Raw genomic sequence first — 13,636 nt, forward strand, 5'->3', positions numbered from 1 at the left:
AAAAAGATCACAAAATAACTCCTGGGCTTGTCGGCACGGGCGAAGTGCTGGGGGGCCAAAAACGGGGAGGAATTGGGAAAAAAGGCAGAAAAAACAGGGGAAAATGGGGGAAAATGGGGGTTTGGGACCCCCAAAGGTGCTTGGGACCCCCCAAAGCCCCCCGACCTTGTCAGCGAACACCATCAGCCCGTAGTCGGTTTTCCCCCGCAGCGCTCTCCCCACGCACTGCGCCGCCCCAAACCCTGAGTGCCCCAAAAACTGACCCCAAACCCCCCCAAAGTGACCCCAAACCCCCCCAAAGCCCCCCCAAAGCCCCCCAAAGCCCCCCGACCTTGTCAGCGAACACCATCAGCCCGTAATCCGTTTTCCCCCGCAGCGCTCTGCCCACGCACTGCGCCGCGTGCCGCATGGCGTCGAAGGTCAGGAATTCTCCCTCGCGCACCTGGAGCTGCTCCCGAAGGAATTCCAGCCGGGCCTGGGCGGGGAGACGGGGGGTGAGACCCCCGGGGAGCGGCCAGGTATCCCAAAAACCCGGCCAGGTACCCCAAAAACCCAGCCAGGTATCCAAAAACTAACCCAGGTACCCCAAAAACTCACCCAGGTATCCAAAAACCCAGCCAGGTATCCCAAAAACCCGGCCAGGTACCCCAAAAACCCGGCCGGGTATCCAAAAACTCACCCAGGTATCCCAAAAACTCACCCAGGTATCCCAAAAACCCAGCCAGGTATCCCAAAAACCCGGCCAGGTATCCCAAAAACCCATCCAGGTACCCCAAAAATCTGTCCAGGTACCCCAAAAACCCATCCAGGTATCCAAAAACTCACCCAGGTATCCAAAAAATCTGCTCAGGTACCCCAAACCCCCCCCCAGGTGTCCCAAAAAACTCACCCAGGTACCCCAAAACCCCCCCAGGTGTCCCAAAAACTCACCCAGGTATCCAAAACCCCCCCAGATCCCCCCCCAGAACCAGTGACCCCCAGCTGCTCCCCCACACTGGAGCTGCTCCCGGAGGAATTCCAGAGGGAATCTGGGATGGGAACGGGGCTGAGACCCCCCAAAACCCCCCCCAGAACCCCCCAGAAGCACCCTGAGGGGGTTGGGGTCACTTTGAGGGGCTTTGGGGACATTTTGAAAGGGTCTGGGGTGATTTTGGGGTCAGTTTGAGGGGGTTTGGGTGGGGTCTGGGGTCAGTTTCGGGGTCACTTGGGGGGATTTTGGGGGAATTTTGAGGGGTTTTTGGGTCAGTTTAAAGGGTTTTGGGGGGATTTTGGGGTCAGTTTAAAGGGTTTTGGGGTCACTCGGGGGGATTTTGGGGCTCTCCACGCCCTGCAGTCCCGCCCCCACAGGACCTCCATTGGGAATTCGGGGCGGGGGCACCCCAGGGACCCCTCCCCTCACCTTGAGGATCCTGCTCTGGGTGTAAACGTAGGGAACCCCGAACATGATCACGGCCCGGCCGTAGTGATGGACTGGGGGGGCAAAAACGGGGGGCTCAGCGACCCCCAAACTGCCCCCGGACCCCCAAACTGCCCCTGAGCTCCCCAGAACTCCCAAATCACCACAAAAACCACCAAAATCACCCCGAAAATGTCACTGAGATCCCTCAAACTGCCCCCCAAAAAACCCAAAATGTCACTGAGATCCCTCAAACTGCCCCTGAAACGTCCAAATTTCCCCCGAAATCCCCCCGAACCGCCCCAAGAAATCTCCCAAATCCCCCCAAAATCCCCCAGATCCCCCCAAAATTCCACCCAAATCCCGCTAAATCCGCCCCAAATCCCCTCCCCGATCCCCTTAAAATCCCACAAATCCCCCAAAAACTGCCCCCAAACCCTCGCAAACCCTCCCAAAATCCTGCCAAATCTTCCCAAAATCCTCCCAAATCCTCCCCAAAATCCTCCCAAATCCCCCCAAATCCTCCCCAAATCCCCCAAAATCCCCCCAGACCCCCCCGAATCCCCCCAGACCCCCCCAAATCCCCCCAGACCCCCCCGAATCCCCGACTCCCCGAAGCTGACCGAAGTCGATGCCCTCGGAGACTTTCCCGCGCGCCACCGAGAGCAGCACGGCGCCGCGGCCGTTCTCGCACGCCTGGGGGGGCACGGGGGGAAATGTGGGGAGAAACCCCCGGGTGGGACCCCTGGGACCCCCAAAACTCGCCCAGGAACCCCAAAGTTCATCCAGGAACCCCCAAAACTGATCCAGGAACCCCAAAACTGCCCCAAAACCTGACCAGGAACCCCCAAAATTCATCCAGGAACCCCCAAAACTCATCCAGGAACCTCCAAAACTGCCCCGAAACCTGACCAGGGACCCCAAAATTCATCCAGGAACCCCCAAAACTGCCCCGAAACCTGACCAGGAACCCCAAAATTCATCCAGGAACCTCCAAACCCTGCCCAGGACCCCCAGAACTCCCCCAGAACCCCCAAAACCTGGCTCAGGGCACCCGAAACTCACCCCAAACCTCCCCCAGGACCCCCCAAACCTCCCCCAGGACCCCCCCAGGACCCCCCAAACCCCCCCCGGACCCCCAGGACCCCCAGCACCTCCTGGTACTTCTCCAGGGCCACGCTGGTCTCGGCCCCGTCCTGCGTCTCGATGAAGAGCAGTTTGTTCCTCTGGATGTTCTCCAGGATGCCCTGGGGAGGGGGCACGGGGGGCTGCAGCAGGTTCGGGGGGTCCCCGGGAGGGTTTGGGGGTCCCCGGGGGGGTTTGGGGGTCCCAGGGGGTCCCGGAGGGGGTTCTGGGGGTCTTGGGCAGGTTTTGAAGGCGTTTTGTGGGAACTTTGGAGGAGTTTTCGGGGTGCTGGAAGGAATTTTGGGAGTCCTGGGAAGGTTTTTTGGGGGGTTTGGGGGTTCTTTGTGGATTCTGGGGGGTATTTTTGGGGTTATTTTGGGGGTTTTTGGGGTTATTTTGGGGGTTTTTGGGGTTATTTTGGGGGTTTTTGGGCTCCCAGGTGTGATTTTGGGGTCCCACCTGCTCGTACCAGGAGGCCACGGTGCTCTCCAGGTACAGGTGAGGATTCTGGGGTTATTTTTGGGGTTATTTTGGGGTTTTTTGGGATCTCTATGGGTTCTGGGGGGCATTTTGGGGTTCTTTTGGGGGTTTTTGGGGTCCCACCTGCTCGTACCACGACGCCACGGTGCTCTCCAGGTACAGGTGAGGTCAGGGCTGAGATTTTGGGGAGGTTTTTGGGGTCTCTGTGATTTCTGGGGTTATTTTTGGGGGTTTTTTGGGGTCTCTATGGGTTCTGGGGGGCATTTTGGGGGTTTTGGGGGTAGTTTTGGGGTTCTTTTGGGGGTTTTTGGGGTCCCACCTGCTCGTACCACGACGCCACGGTGCTCTCCAGGTAAACGTAGCTGGTGAAGAACGCCACCAGGCCGTCGGGGACCACGGCCGAGAGCTCCAGCAGCAGCTGCCCGTAATTCCTGACCACGGCTGCGCTTCGGGGAGAGCCGGGGTGAATCCGGGACCCCCAAAACCCCCCAGAGCCCCCAAACCCGGAGATCCCAAAATCCCCCCAGAGTCACCCTCAAAAAACCCAAAATCCCCCTCAAAAAACCCCAAATCCCTCCAAAATCCACCACGAAAAACCCCAAATCCTCACAAAATCCCCCCCAAATCCTCCCGAAACCCCCACCCAAATTCCCCAGAAATTCCCAGAACACCCCAAAATTCTCCCTGAGGTGCCCCCCAAAAACCCCAGAGACCCCAAAATCCCCCCCTGGAACTCCCCCAAAAACCCCTCGAGACCCCTCCCCAGAGCCCAAAATTCCCCCAGAAATCCCCCCCAAAATTGCCCAGAACCCCCCAAAATTCACCCCAGAAATTCCCCCAAACACCCCAAATCCTCGAGACCCCTCCCCAGAGCCCAAATCCCCCCAAACCCCCCCAAAGCCCCCCCAAATCCCCCCCAAAGCCCCCCCAAATCCCCCCAGCCCCACCGATGTCCTCGCGGGTCTCGAATTTGGAGCTCATGGCCACTTGGTCATTGCCCCGGCCCACGATCTGGGGAGGGGAAACGGGGCTGAGACCCCCAAAATAACCCCCAAATACACCTGGGACCCCCGAAATATCCCCCAAATACACCTGGGACCCCCAAAATCCCCTCATGGCCACCTGGTCATTGCCCCGGCCCATGATCTGGGGAGGGGAAACGGGGCTGAGACCCCCGAAATATCCCTGAGACGCCCCAAAATATCCCCCAAATACACCTGGGACCCCCGAAATATCCCCCAAATACACCTGGGACCCCCGAAATATCCCCCAAATACACCTGGGACCTCCAAAATATCCCTGGGACCCCCTAAAATATCCCTGGGACCCCCAAAATCCCCTCATGGCCACCTGGTCATTGTCCTGGCCCACGATCTGGGGAGGGGAAACGGGGCTGAGACCCCCAAAATAACCCCCAAAATATCCCTGAGACCCCCAAAATAACCCCCAAATACACCTGGGACCCCCAAGATACACCTGAGAACCCCTGGGACCCCCCTAAAATACACCTGGGACTCCCCCAGGATCCCCCAAAATATCCCCAAGACCCCCTGGGACCCCTCCAGGACCCCCCCAGAAATCCCTGGGACCTCCCAGAGCCCCCCCAAATCCCCCCCAGGACCCCCCAAAATCCCCCCAAATCCCCCGGCCCCACTCACCATGGGGCAGAGGCAGGCCCGTGCCAGCGTCATGCTGAACGTCGCCATGGTGACGGGGCGGAACCCCAAGATTTTGGGGTAAAATTCCAGGGGGGACAGAGTCTGGGGGGGCAGCGGGGGGGCAAAGTTGGGGGGCAGCGGGGGGGCAAAGTTGGGGGGCAGCGGGGGATAAAGTCTGGGGGGCAGCGGGGGGACACGGCGGGATTTGGGGGGGAACTGGGGGGGATTTGGGGTATTTTGGGTGGTTTTGGGGATATTTTTGGGTGATTTGGGGCTCTCTCACCCCCGAGGCGACGATGAGAGAATACTCGGGGATGTTTTTGGGGATATTTTGGGATATTTTTGGGGATATTTTTGGATATTTCGGGAGTTTTTGGGGCTCTCTCACCCCCGAGCTGACGATGAGGAGATATTTTGGGATATTTTGGGGATGTTTTTGGATGTTTTGGGATATTTTGGGATATTTTTGGGGATATTTTTGGATATTTTGGGCTCTCTCACCCCCGAGGTGACGATGAGGAGATATTTTGGGATATTTTGGGGATGTTTTTGGATGTTTTGGGATATTTTGAGGACATTTTTGGATATTTTTGGGTGATTTGGGGCTCTCTCACCCCCGAGGGGACGATGAGGAGATATTTTGGGATATTTTGGGGATGTTTTTGGATGTTTTGGGATATTTTGAGGACATTTTTGGATATTTTTGGGTGATTTGGGGCTCTCTCACCCCCGAGGTGACGATGAGGAGTTATTTTGGGATATTTTGGGGATGTTTTTGGATATTTTGGGATATTTTGAGGATATTTTTGGATCTTTTGGGCTCTCTCACCCCCGAGGTGACGATGAGGAGTTATTTTGGGATATTTTGGGGGTGTTTTTGGATGTTTTGGGATATTTTGAGGATATTTTTGGGTATTTTGGGGTGGTTTTGGGCTCTCTCACCCCCGAGGTGACGATGACCGACTGGAACCGTTCGAACACGGGTCTGATGGCGATGGAGGCGTCCAGGCAGCTGAGGGGATTTTGGGGGGTCCCCAGGGGTTTTTCGGGGTTTTTGGGGGGTCTCAACCTCCCCCAAATCCCCCTGAGGCCTCCTCAGCAGCTACAGCAAGGGCGGGGTGCACAGAACACCCCAAAAACCCCAAAAATCCCCTTAAAAAACCTCAAATCCCCCTTTAAAAACACCCCAAAAATCCCCTTAAAAAAACCTCAAATCCCCCTTTAAAAACCCCCAAAAAATCCCCTTAAAAAACCTCAAATCCCCCTTTAAAAACCCCCAAAAAATCCCCTTAAAAAACCTCAAATCCCCCTTTAAAAACCCCCAAAAAATCCCCTTAAAAAACCTCAAATCCCCCTTTAAAAACACCCCAAAAATCCCCCTAAAAAACCTCAATTCTCCCTTTAAAAACACCCCCAAAAACCTCAAACCCCCCCGAAATCTCCCCAAAATCCCCGCAAAAACACCAAAACTTCCCCCTAAATCTCCCCAAAAATCCGCCCAAAACCCGAAAATCCCCCCAAAATCTCCCTGAAAACTCCCAAAATTCCCCCCAAAAACCCCAAAACTCCCCCAAAACCCCAAAATTCCCCCAAAACCCCAAATTCCCCACGACTTTCCCCAGCCCCACCTGAAGTGCAGCACGGGGTTGGAGACGCTCGGGGTGCGATCGTCGAAGGGCTCGATGATGATGGTGAAACCTGGGGGGGTTCGGGGGGATTCGGGGGGATTTGGGGGGGATTTGGGGGGATTTGGGGGGATTTGGGGGGGATTTGGGGGGATTTGGGGGAATTCGGGGGGATTTGGGGGGTTTTGGGGGGGATTTGGGGGGATTTGGGGGGAATTGGGGGAATTTGCGGGGAATTCGGGGGGAATTCAGGGGTTTTTGGGGGGAATTTGGGGAATTTTGGGGTTTTGGGGGGATTTTTAGAGGGGGTTCAGGGGGCAGTTGGGTTTGTTCGCGGCGGATTTGGGGTTTATTCGGGGGGATTTTTTTCGGCTCTTTTGGGGGTATTTTGCGACAATTTTGGGGTTTGGGGGTGCGGTTTTGGAGGGGCTTTTTGGGGTGGTTTGGAGGTGTTTTTTGGGCGGTTTGGGGGGAATTTTGGGGTGGTTTTGGAGGAGATTTTGGGGGTTTTGGGGGGTGGTTTTGGGGGCATTTGGGGGTGTTTTTGGGGAGTTTGTGGGGTGGTTTTGGGGCAGTTTTGGGGGTGGTTTTGGGCTGTTTAGGGGCAGTTTTGGGGGTGTTTTTGGGACGGTTTTAGGGGTGTTTTTTGGGGTGTTTTTGGGGTGTTTTGGGGCCCCCACCCTTGCTGTAGGTGCTGACGAGGGTGGCGAAGTTGGCCACGAGGGTGATGGGGGAGAAGTCGGCGACGTCGGGGAGGGCGAGGGTACGGAGCAGGGAGTGCAGGCGCTCGGCACAGAACCTGCCACGGGGAGTTCGGCCTTCAGGGACCCCAAAAACCCCCAAAACCCCCCCAAAAACCACCTCAGGGACCCCAAAAACCATCCCAAGGACCCCAAAAACAAAACCAAAAAATCCTCAAAACGATCACAAACCCCCAAAAACCCTAAAAAAATCCCCAAACCCAGGAATTTTTCGGCTCCCAAACCAATGGGTTTTTTGGGCTCTCAATCCCATTTTTGGGGGTCCCAATCCCATTTTTGGGGTCCCCAATCCCGTTTTTGGGGGTCCCAATCCCGTTTTTTGGGGTGCAGATCCCGTTTTTCGGGGTGCAGATCCCGTTCTCGGGGCGCCCTGACCTGAGGGGCTTGCGCTCGATGCACACCCGCTCCCGCAGCTCCAGCAGGAAGGCCGGGGGGCTGAGCTGCTGCACGCGGGGCGCCCGCAGCTGCGCCCGAAGGTGCTCCACCAAGCGCCGCAGGAAGCCCACAAAGTGCTCGGCCGTGCGGATGCTGCCCGGGACGGCCTCTGGAACCCGGGAAAACGGGGGAAAAAGGGAAAAAACGGGGAAAAACGGGGTCAGGGGCGCCCGAAAATCACAAAAACCAGCCCCAAATCCACAGAGAAACCGCAAAAACCACCCCAGGAACCAGGGAACTCCCCAAATCCAACCCAAAAATCCACAGGGAACCCCCAAATCCAACCCAAAAATCCACAGGGAACCCCCAAATCCAGCCCAGAATCCACAGGGAAACCCCAAATCCAGCCCAGAATCCACAGGGAACCCCCAAATCCAGCCCAGAATCCACAGGGAACCCCCAAATCCAGCCCAGAATCCACAGGGAACCCCCAAATCCAGCCCAGAATCCACAGGGAACCCCACAAAGTGCTCGGCCGTGCGGATGCTGCCCGGGACGGGCTCTGGAACTGGGAAAAATGAGAAAAAATGGGAAAAATGGGAGAAAAAACGGGAGAAATCGGGGTCAGGGATGCCCAAAAATCACAAAAAACCAGCCCAAAGTTCTTCGGGAAACCACAAAACCAGCGACTTTGTGGGGATCCTGAGAATTTGGGGTGGATCCCCAGGATTTGGGGTGGATTTTGAAGTTTTTGGGGGTTCCCGTGACCCCAGCAGCTCCCAGCGGCTCCCAGGGCTCCCAGCAGCTCCCAGTGGATCCCAGCAGCTCCCAGCAGCTCCCAGTGGATCCCGGGGCTCCCAGTGGATCCCAGCAGCTCCCAGCAGCTCCCAGTGGCTCCCAGGGGCTCCCAGTGGATCCCGTGGATCCCAGTGGATCCCAGTGGATCCCGCACCCTGCAGGATCTCGTCGGGCAGCACGGGGTTGGCCAGGAAGAGGTCGGAGTCGCGGGCGGCGCCGGCCTCGCGCAGCCCCTGCACCAGGCGCCGGTACTCATCGGCCAGGCGCCGCGAGTCCGTGTCCTTGATCCTGGAAGGAGCCCGGAAACTGCCCTGAGACCCCCAAAACTGCCCTGAGACCCCCGAAAACAGCACTGAGACCCCCGAAAACAGCACTGAGACCCCCAAAACAGCACTGAGACCCCAGAAACAGCACTGAGACCCCAGAAACAGCCCTGAGACCCCAAAAACAGCCCTGAGACCCCAAAACCAGCACTGAGACCCCCAGAAACAGCCCTGAGACCCCAAAACCAGCACTGAGACCCCCAGAAACTGCCCTGAGACCCCAAAATCAGCACTGAGACCCCCAAAACCAGCACTGCGACCCCCAAAAACAGCCCTGAGATCCCCAAAACTGCCCTGAGACCCCAGAAACAGCCCTGAGACCCCAGAAACAGCACTGAGACCCCCAAAAACAGCCCTGAGCCCAAAATCCAGCCCTGGGACTCTCAAATTCTCCCCAAACCTCTTTTTAAACCCCCCAAGCCCCCTCTGAGGCCCCCCCAGCCCCCTCTGAGCCCCCCCCAGACCCCTTTCCAAGCCCCCAGCCCCCTCTGAGCCCCCCCAGCCCCCTCTGAGGCCCCCCCAAGCCCCCTTTTCAAACCCCCCAGCCCCCTCTGAGCCCCCCCAGCCCCCTTTCCAAGCCCCCCAGCCCCCTTTTCAAACCCCCCAGCCCCCTTTTCAAACCCCCCAGCCCCCTCTGAGCCCCCCCAGACCCCTTTTCAAACCCCCCAGACCCCTTTTCAAACCCCCCAGCCCCCTCTGAGCCCCCCCAGCCCCCTCTGAGCCCCCCCAGCCCCCTCTGAGCCCCCCACCTCTGCACGGCGCTCTGCAGCGTGCCCACGTTGGCCTGGCAGCGGTCGAGCGTTCGCCGCGTGATCGTCACGCCCATGGCCTCGATGCACACGTTGTCTGAAGCGGGGCGAGTTCGGGGTCAGGACCCCCGGAACCCCCCCGGAACCCCCCCAGAACCCCCCCAAAGCCCCCCCAGAGCCCCGCACCGATGTTGTGAGCCTCGTCGAACACCACGACCGAGGAGCGCGCGAGCTCGGCCGACACCAGCCCGGCGATCTTGGGGTCCAGCAGGTAGTGGTAGCTGTACACCACCACGTTGGCGTGGGCCAGCTGCGGGGTTTGGGGGGATCTGGGGTCACTCAGGGGGGTTTGGGGTCACTCAGGGGGGTTTGGGGTGATTTAGGGGGGTTTGGGGTCACTCAGGGGGATTTGGGGTGATTTAGGGGTCACTCAGAGGGGTTTGGGGTCACTCAGGGGAGTTTTTGGGGTGGTTTTGGGGTCACTCAGGGGGGTTTGGGGTCACTCAGGGGGGGTTTGGGGTGGTTTTGGGGTCACTCAGGGGGGTTTTGGGGTCCCCAGAGGAGTTCTGGGGTATTCTGGGTTGATCTGAGAATGTTTTAGGGTATTTGGGGGTGCTTTTGGGGTATTTTGAGGTGTTTCCTTTGGGTACCAAGGAGCAGACCAGAAACAGGAGCAGCTGGAGGATGCTGGGATGGTTTTGGAACCATTTCAGGGTATTTTGGGGTGGTTTTGGAATATTTTGGGGTGTTTTGGGGCTATTTTGGGGTGGTTTTGGGTGTTTTGGGGGTATTCTGGGGTGTTTTGGGGTGTTTTTCGGTACCGAGGAGCGGGCCAGGAAATAGGGGCAGCAGCCGCGCTGGCGGCCGAGGGTGCGGAGATCGTCCAGGTTGTGAACCCCGAAGGGGAGGGGGCTCTGCCGGCCCCGCGCCTCGAACTCCTGCAGGGGGAGAAACGGGGAAAAACGGCCTGAAACGGGGGAAAACCAGCCAAAAACGGGGAAAACGGCCTGAAACAGGGAAAAACGGAAAGAAATGGGGGAAAAACGGCCAGAAACGGGGAAAACCCAGACAAAATCTGGAAAGAACAGCCTAAAATGGGGCTGGGTGTCACCAAAATGAACAAGGGACCCACCCAGGGTCCCCCCAGATCCTTCCCGATCCCCCCGGGACCCTCTGAGACCCTTCAGGACCCCCGCAGCTCCCCCTGGGACCCTTTGGGACCCCCCCAGATCCACTTGGGACCCTTTGGGACCCCCCCAGCTCCCCCTGGGACCCTTTGGGCCCCCCCCAGCTCCCCCTGGGACCCTTTGGGACCCCCCCAGCTCCCCCTGGGACCCTTTGGGACCCCCCCAGATCCACTTGGGACCCTTCGGGACCCCCCCTCTCCCCGGGATCACCTGGAAGAAGGAGCAGCTGGGCCGGGGCCCCTCGGGGGGATCCCGCAGGTACGAGGCCGTCAGGGCCAGGCAGCGGCTGTCCACCTCCTTCCCGAAGCGCAGCGCCGAGACCTGGGCGGGGAGCGGGGGGGAGCGGGTGGGATCCGCTGGGATCCGCTGGGACCCGCCCAAAGAGCCGGGATCCCCCCAGGATCCCGACCCTGCTCCAGACCTCAGCACCAGAGCCCCGGGACGCTTTGGGCTCCCCCCGGGACCCCGGAGCCGCTCTGACCTCGGGGTGCACGCAGAGGTTCTTGCGGGAGCTCAGCGCCAGCCCCAGGAAGGGCAGCGGCTCCCCCAGGTCCCGCTCGTAGCATTCCAGAAGCTTCCGCAGCTCCTCCACCACCTGCGGGGATCCCGGGGATCCTCAGGGATCCGGCCCCGAGGGATCCGGCCCCGATCGCCCCCCCCGATCCCGGCCGACCTTCTCGATCTCGGGCACGGTGCGGGAGCAGTAGATCAGCTTGGAGACGTCCAGGGGGTGGGCCTGGGGAGGGGGGATCCGATGGGATCTGCTGGGATCACCCAGGGATCACCCAGGGATCACCCAGGGATCACCCAGGGATCACCCAGCGGCTGCAGGGACCCACCAGGATCCCTCAGGACCCCCCCAAACCCCCTCGGGCTCCCCCAAAACCCCTCAAGATTCCTCGGGCCCCTCACCCGCTGGTAGGCGACGATCAGGGCCAGCAGCGACACCGTCTTCCCGGTCCCCGACGGCATCTCCAGCACCCCGTGGCCCTGGGGGGGTCCCAGATCCCTCAGGATCCCTCAGGATCCCTGGGGATCCCCCCGGGATCCGCCCCGGCTCCCACCTTGGCGTCCAGCGTGCGCTTGAGCTCCAGCATGTAGGAGAACTGCTCGGGGTAGATGAACTCATAGGGGAAGAGCACCAGGAGCCCGTCCACGTTCAGCCTGCGGGGATCCACCGGGATCCGCTGCCATCGCGAGGGTTTGGGGGGAAATCGCGGGGGGTCTTGGGGAAATTTTCGGGGGATTTTGGGGGCATTTCGGGGGGATTTTGGGGTGAATCGGTAGGATTTGGAGGATTATGACAACACCAGCGGCTCATCTGTGTCCAGCCCGCAGAGGGCCCCGGGGATCTGGTGGATCCCGAGGGATTTGAGGGGGATTTGGGGGGGAATCCTGAATCTGCCCCCCTCACGCCCGATCCCTAAACTGGCATGGACTGGGAGCTCTGCGATGGATTGAGCGGGTCTGGAACCCTCAAAACCCCCCCCGGAATCCATGAACTCCACTAAAATCCCTCAGAATTCCCTCAAACTTCCCAAAATTCCCTCAGTTTTCCCAAAAGCCCCTCAAATCTCCTCAAAAACCCCTCAAACCCCCCCATTTACTTCATGGCTCCCGCCGCCACCTCGCGCCGCCGCCTCGGCCCCGCCCCCTCCCGCATTACGCGCTCTGATTGGTCAAAGACGAGCCCGCCCTTTCTTCCATTGGCTGGAAGAACTGCCAGTCAAATAGTGAGGCGAGACATGGATCGCAGAGCGATCAGGCAAAAGCAATCAAGAGCCGAATAATCGAACTCAGACAGAACGAATAGAGCGCCGAATAATCGAACTCAGGCAGAACGAATAGAGCGCCGAATAATCGAACTCAGACACACCGAATGGATTACCGAATAATCGAACTCAGGCAGAACGAATAGAGCGCCGAATAATCGAACTCAGGCAGAACGAATGGATTACAGACTAATCGAACACAGGCAGAACGAATGGAGTGTCGAAAAATCGAACTCAGGCAGAACGAATGGATTACCGAATAATCGAACTCAGGCAGAATGAATGGATTACCGAGTAATCGAACTCAGGCAGAACGAATGGAGTGCCGAATAATCGAACTCAGGCAGGACAAATGGAGTGCCGAATAATCGAACTCAGTCAGAACGAATAGATTACCGAGTAATCGAACTCAGGCAGAACGAATGGTGTGCCGAATAATCGAACTCAGGCAGGACAAATGGAGTGCCGAATAATCGAACTCAGGCAGACCGAATGGAGCGCTGAATAATGGAACACAGGCATTGTAATCGATCATGGGGTGAGGTCGATCACTGGGCAAATGGATCGCGGTGAGGGCGTGGGGACCCGTGCACAGCTGAATGATCGCAGGTGGAGCAATCGAGTGCAGAGTGATGGATGGGGTGAGCACAATCGAGCGCTGAGCGATGGATCTGAGGGGGGCATAATCGAGCACAGAGCAATGGATCAGAGGGGACACTGAGGCTGGGGAAAAAAAAATGGAGGGAGCTGCGAACGAACTCAACCAAAACGAATGAAGCTCCGAATAATCGAACGCAGGTAAAACCAATGGAGCGCTGAATAATGGAACACAGGCATAGTAATCGATCATGCGGCGAGGTCGATCGCTGGGCAAATGGATCGTGGTGAGTGTGTGGGGACCCGTGCACAGCTGAATGATCGCAGGTGGAGCAATTGAGTGCAGAGTGATGGATGGGGTGAGCACAATCGAGCGCTGAGCGATGGATCTGAGGGGGGCATAATCGAGCACAGAGCAATCGATCAGAGGGGACATTGAGGCTGGGGGAAAAAAAATGGAGGGAGCTGCGAGGATTTTGGGGTTCTTGGGGACATTTTGGGACATTTGGGGGGACGGCATCAGAAATTGGGGAGTTCAAGGTTCACACCCCGAAATTCCTCCCCAAAAGGCGAAAAAGAACAAAAAAACTCAACGACAAAAACTTTTATTTATTTTTTGCACTGCGCTGCCCCTCCCCCGCGCCCCTCCCCCACTCTCCCTCCCCTCCCCCCCCCTTTTTTTCCCGTGAATTCCGAGGAATTTGGGCAATTCCAAAAGAAAATCTCCCCAAAAACAGGAGAGGGGGGAGGGGCTCCGAGGCAATGCCGGTGGTGGGGGAGGGGCGGGGGC

The 13,636-nt window shown here is 58.3% G+C and overlaps 1 protein-coding gene across 1 annotated transcript; it reads right to left on the reverse strand.

The window, feature by feature from the left end:
• Positions 1-331: 331 nt before the first annotated feature.
• On the reverse strand, positions 332-12,132 carry ERCC2 (ERCC excision repair 2, TFIIH core complex helicase subunit; the record flags this gene model as incomplete). Its single annotated transcript, XM_058424424.1, has 21 exons — positions 12,085-12,132; positions 11,542-11,641; positions 11,390-11,467; positions 11,151-11,213; positions 10,959-11,072; positions 10,688-10,798; positions 10,112-10,228; positions 9,477-9,600; positions 9,291-9,387; positions 8,373-8,506; positions 7,421-7,589; positions 6,965-7,083; positions 6,288-6,357; positions 5,602-5,671; positions 4,660-4,761; positions 3,949-4,012; positions 3,321-3,442; positions 2,551-2,643; positions 2,020-2,092; positions 1,400-1,470; positions 332-475 (listed from the first exon to the last, which is right to left on the reverse strand). Coding segments are annotated over exons 1-21 (2,040 nt in total), but the record flags the coding sequence as incomplete, so codon positions are not given.
• Between the last annotated feature and the right edge of the window lie 1,504 nt (positions 12,133-13,636).

Source organism: Hirundo rustica, unplaced genomic scaffold (assembly GCF_015227805.2).
Source record: "Hirundo rustica isolate bHirRus1 unplaced genomic scaffold, bHirRus1.pri.v3 scaffold_485_arrow_ctg1, whole genome shotgun sequence".
Lineage (NCBI taxonomy): Eukaryota > Metazoa > Chordata > Aves > Passeriformes > Hirundinidae > Hirundo > Hirundo rustica.